The sequence below is a fragment of the Austrofundulus limnaeus genome, unplaced genomic scaffold, assembly GCF_001266775.1.
Source record: "Austrofundulus limnaeus strain Quisiro unplaced genomic scaffold, Austrofundulus_limnaeus-1.0 Scaffold716, whole genome shotgun sequence".
NCBI lineage: Eukaryota > Metazoa > Chordata > Actinopteri > Cyprinodontiformes > Rivulidae > Austrofundulus > Austrofundulus limnaeus.
This window is the reverse complement of record NW_013953118.1, coordinates 131389-138372: the sequence shown is the minus strand read 5'-3', so window position 1 is coordinate 138372 and position 6984 is coordinate 131389. Positions and strand designations below refer to the sequence as shown.

At 44.9% G+C, this 6984-nt stretch overlaps 1 protein-coding gene across 1 annotated transcript in view; it reads left to right on the top strand.

Moving 5' to 3' along the window:
- Positions 1 to 1039: 1039 nt before the first annotated feature.
- Positions 1040 to 6984, top strand: part of LOC106532074 (phosphorylase kinase, alpha 2 (liver)) — a gene marked incomplete at its 3' end in the record, with an annotated part of 27321 nt that continues 21376 nt past the window's right edge. The window contains 8 exon segments of the mRNA XM_014028062.1: positions 1040 to 1501; positions 3425 to 3583; positions 3665 to 3712; positions 5241 to 5409; positions 5497 to 5579; positions 5673 to 5753; positions 5827 to 5925; positions 6005 to 6151. Of these exon segments, the coding sequence (XP_013883516.1) occupies positions 1424 to 1501; positions 3425 to 3583; positions 3665 to 3712; positions 5241 to 5409; positions 5497 to 5579; positions 5673 to 5753; positions 5827 to 5925; positions 6005 to 6151 (864 nt within the window).

The window sequence follows — 6984 nt, the reverse complement described above, 5'->3', positions numbered from 1 at the left end:
AGTAAGTAAGTAAGTAAGTAAGTAAGTAAGTAATAGAAGCATTAGTGAAAGGTTTGGCTCCTGGAAGTGCTCCACCCGATTGGGCAGACTGTCAGCTGGCTGCTAACCAGAGGTGGAGATTCTGACCTTCAAAAAGAAAAAGAAAAAAGAAAATAAAAAACCTCCAGGAAACTACAGCAGCATCTGATAAACCAACCTGAAAAATGTTCACAGACATGTACTGTAAATGGTTCTGAAAGAAGTGAGAAAGCAAAACTCTTTTGAAACTTTTGAAGTGGTGCTCTGTTTGAAGATTCTAAACCGTCAACATCTTACCTGTTGTAGATGGCTCATTAAACAACCTTGATTTGGAGAAAATGAGTTTTGTTGTGAGCAGACTGATGAGCCGAAGGTTAGTTTGAGAGGGGCCAAAACAAAGTGGATTACTAACTAATAGCTGAAAGTTTGTAGTGATATTTGTAAATGCTGCGGTGGCTCAGTGGTCAGTGTTGCAGTCATGTCATACTGAGGCTGCAGGTTTGAGCCCAAGTAGCATCAAAAGGGGCATGATCCCAGCATTGAACTTTTTTCAGTTTGCTGTTGTGACCTTATATTTAGAAGTAGCTGAAGAAAAACAATAACAAATTGAAAACTTTTGCACAGCAATCAGTGTTACATTATGCAACTATTTTTACAAATATACTTTAAGGCAGAGGTTCTCAAACTGGGGTCCCTGGACCCCTAGGTGTCCGCAAGAGGTATCTTGGGGGTCCTCAAAATCTTTTACTAAAATGTTAATTTGGTTTTTATTTTTAAAAATGCATAGAGAACAATAAACTAATAAAACAAGCATAATAAACTTAATAAAAATATATTTTCATGGCATTTAGGGGTTGAAATTACAGTAAATTGTTTTTTAAAACAGCAGGGGGTTTATGAGGGGGTTCGACCTTGTAAGTGGTCCCCAGACCCAAAAGACTCGAGAACCCCTCCTTTAGGCCCTGTCTGTGGCTCAGAGCAGACGGTTTGGCGCCCCCTGTCGGTCAGCCGCGGAACAGCAAGAACAGAATGTACAGAGTGGATGTATGGATCAGAACCGGGACCTGTGACTGACGTACGGCCGTCCTCCCGCTGTGACACCGCTCACTAACGGGCCGCACTGGGACTGCTGCCTCTGCGGGTTCAAACCCAGCCTGTTAATTTACTTTAACCTGTTATTTTTGCCTGAAAACGGCCGGATGCTACTCAGCTAGCTGAGCGTTAGCATCTTGAGCAGCCTCTGCGGAGGTCACGCAGGCTCGGGAGGACCGGGAGGACCCGGAAGATGGACCCCTAGTTTATCTGTGGCTTTCATCCCGGAGGGGTCTGAGACAGGACCCGGGTCGGGGGGCAGGTCTGCAGCTGGTGCCCGCAGGACGAGTCGTCCTCCCGGTGACAGGTGGGGATGAGGAGCCGCAGTAACTCCGGGGTGAGGCTGGACGGGTATGCCAGACTGGTCCAGGAGACCATCTTGTGTCATCAGGTGGGTCCAGACCCAGAACAGGGTCCAGAACCGGAAATATATCCAGTAAAGTCTTTAAACATCATGATGTTTAATCATTTTATATCAGTCATTAAATCCATCAGAACCTTATTAACATGTTATAAATATCATATTACACATAAATTCACATTAATGAYATTTTTTATTTTCCAGTAATAAGTTCATTATAACAAATAAAATCTATATTTTTATGTGAAATGAGTTAAACTAGGCAGGTGTGTCAGTGATCAGAGTGTTGCGGGTTCAAATCCCGGTTGTTTGGGTGGTAAAGGTGAAGCCCACCTGCCTCAGCTCTGGCCCTCCTGCTCCCTCCAGACTGAACCCTGCTGATAAAAAAAACAATAAATCCTGTTTTAAACTTCAACATTAAATGATTTCTGCACCGATTAGTTATAATTTATTAAAATCAGCTGAAATAATGATAAAAGGTGTTTTTGTTTCTAACTGCTCCGGTGTTTKCTGTAATGTTATCAGCTGTGGGCCCTCAGGGTCCGGACCGGACCCAGACGGTTCTGAACGTGAGCCCAAGAGCGGACCGATAAGAGACCCCGAGCTTCTCGGGCTTCAGCTGATCTCAGCGGCTGACCTTTGGTCCCACTTTGTTTATTCCTCTGCAGCTGCTGCTCAGGATGAACTTTAGCCTTTTACAGAAACAGCCGAACCTCTACAACATCTGGACAAAAACAGCAGCTGTTTGTTTAACCCTGAAGAAACTTAATGTGAGTTAGATTTAATGTCCTTCAGCTCCTGGATTCACTGCAGGAAGAGCCGAAGCTGTTAGCCTGACCCACTGCAACATTTTAAACATGTCTTAAAGAAAAAATCCAGATCTTAGATTATTTTAACTCTGCTTTAAACATTAATGTGACAATACACCTGTGACTCACCTGGGACTCACCTGGGACTCACCTGGGACTCACAGGTGACTCACCTGTGACTCACCTGGGACTCACAGGTGACTCACCTGTGACTCACCTGGGACTCACAGGTGACTCACCTGTGACTCACCTGAGACTCACCTGTGACTCACCTGGGACTCACCTGAGACTCACCTGTGACTCACCTGGGACTCACCTGTGTCTTATARACAAGACCACGTGTCCCAGTGGGATTACCTGCATAAATAAAAGCTGAAAGACACTAGCTGATAGTAGCAAAGAGCTAGTTAAAAGGTAAAAGTGTCWGAGCAGTAGCTAAAGGTAGCAAAGAGCTAGTTAAAAAGTAAAAGTGTCTGAACAGCAGCTAAAGGTAGCAAAGAGCTAGTTAAAAATTAAAAGTGTTAGAACAGTAGCTAAAGGTAGCAAAGAGCTAGTTAAAAGGTAAGTGTCAGATCAGTAGCTAAAGGCTAAAAGTAGCATAAGAAGACTAAAACAGAGCCAGCAGCTGAAGCAGGTTTTAAAGAAAGTATTTAAAAGTGGAGAAGTTCTGTAAATGTAATAAAATATTAAGACATCTCCTCCTGAACAAGCCGAACGTTTTGATTYATGAACAGCTAAAATCAACCAAAGTCTGCAGGAAGSTTTGTTGAAAGAATCAAGTTCATCCTAAAATCTATGTTTTGTTTCTAAACGTGGAGTTATTTTACGTCTCTTCAGACAGACCTGACGTGTTGTCTTCATCAGAGATGTTCCAGCTGATGTTYWSWRAACATCAGCTGATGTTCTGTAAACATCAGCTGGAACATCAGCAGACAGAATAACTCAGTCTGGTAACAGAACGACTTCAGGACGTATTAGATGTAGAGACACCATGAACTTCACTGTTGACACTTCATTCAACAGGAAGCAGAYGTTTTCAGCTACWGTACGCATCAAACCTCTGTAAATGTTTACTTGTTGYGTTTATGTTTGTAAACATCTGGTGCTTCCTGTAAACAACGTGTGTTTGTGTGTTTCCCTCCAGAACCCGGTGACCGGACTGCTCCCGGCCAGCGTCCAGAAGAAAGACGCCTGGGTCAGGGACAACGTCTACAGCATCCTGTCCGTGTGGGGGCTCGGCATGGCCTACCGCAAGAACGCCGACCGAGACGAGGACAAGGCCAAGGCCTACGAGCTGGAGCAGGTAGGTCTGAACTTCAGCTGATTTTAGCTGTGTGTTGTGAACTTCAGCTGACTTTAGCTGTGTGTTTTGTTTTGTCGGCAGAGCGTGGTGAAGCTGATGCAGGGCCTGCTGCAGTGCATGATGAGACAGGTACGACACACCTGTGTTCCTGCGGTTTACTGGAACCAGGTGAAGTTAGTTTTTCTTGCTGTAAACTCTGAGCTGACATCTGAACAACAAACACACAGAAACTCCACTTCCTGTTTGTTCAGTGTTGAATGGAAGCGGATGATAAGAAAGTATCAGAACAAACGAAGCATCGGCTGTTTTTAGTAAAATGGCCGATGAGTCAGCCGAGCCTGAAGCAACTGGATCAGAACCCCCAAACCTGAGGTCCTGGTCCAGGTGAGGTTCTGCCTCAAGTGGAGGAACTGAAGTTTCTCGAGGTTTCAGGGTCAGGATGGAAGGATGGACTACTTTAACTTCTTCTGCTAACGTTTAATTAGCCTTTTGCTAATTTTAGCTCAYTTTCTGCTTGTATCTTCTATCAAGTCTTCTGCTACTTTTAACTCCCTTCTTGCTTTTATCAGCTAGCTTTTTGCCTTTTTTGGCAGTGTTTTTTTAGTTCCTCATTTGAACATTTAGCTCATGTTACAACAGATTCCAGTTTTTAGCTGATGTTTCAGCAGATTTTAGTTGATGGTTCAGCAGATTTTAGCTGATGTTTCAGCAGATTTTAGCTGATGTTTCAGTAGATTTTATCTGATGTTTCAGCAGATTTAAGCTTTTAGCTGCTATTTCAGCAGATTTAAGCCGATGTTTCAGCGTATTTCAGTTTATAGTTGATTTTTCAGCAGATTTAAGATTTTAGCTCATGTTTCAGCAGATTTCAGCTGATGTTTCAGTAAATTTCAGTTTATAGCTGATGTTTCAGCAGATTTCATCTGATGCTTCAGCAGATTTCAGCTGATGTTTCAGTATATTTCAGTTTATAGCTGATGTTTCAGCAGATTTCAGCTGATGTTTCAGTATATTTCAGTTTATAGCTGATGTTTCAGCAGATTTCATCTGATGTTTCAGCAGATTTTAGCTGATGTTTCAGCAGATTTTACTTGATGTTTCAGCAGATTTCAGTTGATGTTTCAGCAGATTTCAGCTGATGTTTCAGCAGATTTTAGCTTATGTTTCAGCAGATTTCAGCTGATGTTTCAGCAGATTTTACTTGATGTTTCAGCAGATCTCAGCTGATGTTTCAGCAGATTTCAGCTGATGTTTCAGCAGATTTTAGATTTTAGCTGATGTTTCAGCAGATGTTAGTTGATGTTTCAGCAGATTTCAGCTGATGTTTCAGCAGATCTCAGCTGATGTTTCAGCAGATTTCAGCTGATGTTTCAGCAGATCTCAGCTGATGTTTCAGCAGATTTCAGCTGATGTTTCAGCAGATTTCAGCTGATGTTTCAGCAGTTTTCAGCTGATGTTTCAGCAGATTTCAGCATTCACACATAAGAAGCTGTTACTGTAGTTTTATTTGGGCGGTTTGATGTTGATCTTTTTAATATTTTAAAGACTTTGAAGCTAAAATCAGTCAGAAAACCAGAATATAAAGTAAAACCTTCCTCAGTTTGATCCAACATGTTGGTTTTTGTTTCTAGTTGTTTTGAAGGACTTTTGTTCTCAGGTGGAGAAGGTGGAGAAGTTCAAACAAACCCAGAGTACAAAGGATTGTCTTCATGCCAAATACAACACCTGCACCTGCTCCACGGTGGTCCGAGACGACCAGTGGGGTCACCTCCAGGTGGACGCCACCTCCATTTACCTGCTGATGCTGGCTCAGATGACGGCCTCAGGTGCAGGACTCACTCAGACCCAGGTTTGACTGCGGTCATCAGGTTTTCTGTCCCATTTAGAGACCAGGTTTCAATGTCGTCCCACAGGTCTCCACATCGTCTCAAACCTGGACGAAGTGGCTTTCATCCAGAACCTGGTTTTCTACATCGAGGCGGCCTACAAAGTGGCGGTGAGACAAATGTCAGCCGATCCACCTGGAAAAACAACGTTTCAAATGAAAAATTAAATCTGAGTTTTCTGACGAGTGGTCGAATCTTTGCAGGATTATGGGATGTGGGAACGAGGCGACAAAACCAACCAGGGCATCCCCGAGCTCAACGGCAGTTCAGTTGGGATGGCTAAGGTACACTTCCTGTCTGATCTGATTAATCTGACGTGGGATCAGAAAAACTCAAACAGGCTGACGATGTCTGCAGGCAGCTCTGGAGGCCATCGATGAGCTGGATCTGTTCGGTGCTCGCGGAGGACCAAAGTCCGTGATCCACGTTCTGCCTGATGAAGTGGAACACTGTCAGGTAGCACCGGTCTTCCCTCCACCTGTCTCCACGTCCGCTCTGCCGTGCACCTGTTCATGTGGGCGTGGTTCCTCCTCAGGCCATCCTCTGCTCCATGTTACCCAGAGCCTCCACCTCCAAGGAGATCGACGCCGGCCTCCTGTCCGTCATCTCCTTCCCCGCTTTCGCCGTGGAGGACGCTGACCTGGTGGCCATCACCAAGTCAGAAATTATCAGCAAACTTCAGGTGAGCAGGAGGTAAACTTCTGGTGAGCAGGAGGTAAACTTCAGGTGAGCAGGAGGTAAACTTCAGGTGAGAAGGAGGTAAACTTCAGGTGAGCAGGAGGTAAACTTCAGGTGAGAAGGAGGTAAACTTCAGGTGAGCAGGAGGTAAACTTCAGGTGAGCAGGAGGTAAACTTCAGGTGAGAAGGAGGTAAACTTCAGGTGAGAAGGAGGTAAACTTCAGGTGAGCAGGAGGTAAACCAGGTGAGCAGGAGGTAAACCAGGTGAGCAGAGGGTAAACTTCAGGTGAGCAGGAGGTAAACCAGGTGAGCAGAGGGTAAACTTCAGGTGAGCAGGAGGTAAACTTCAGGTGAGCAGAGGGTAAACTTCAGGTGAGCAGGAGGTAAACCAGGTGAGCAGGAGGTAAACTTCAGGTGAGCAGGAGGTAAACCAGGTGAGCAGGAGGTAAACCAGGTGAGCAGAGGGTAAACTTCAGGTGAGCAGGAGGTAAACCAGGTGAGCAGAGGGTAAACTTCAGGTGAGCAGGAGGTAAACTTCAGGTGAGCAGGAGGTAAACTTCAGGTGAGCAGGAGGTAAACCAGGTGAGCAGGAGGTAAACTTCAGGTGAGCAGGAGGTAAACCAGGTGAGCAGGAGGTAAACTTCAGGTGAGCAGGAGGTAAACTTCAGGTGAGCAGGGGGTAAACTTCAGGTGAGCAGGGGGTAAACTTCAGGTGAGCAGAGGGTAAACTTCAGGTGAGCAGAGGGTAAACTTCAGGTGAGCAGGGGGTAAACTTCAGGTGAGCAGGAGGTAAACTTCAGGTGAGCAGGAGGTAAACTTCAGGTGAGCAGGGGGTAA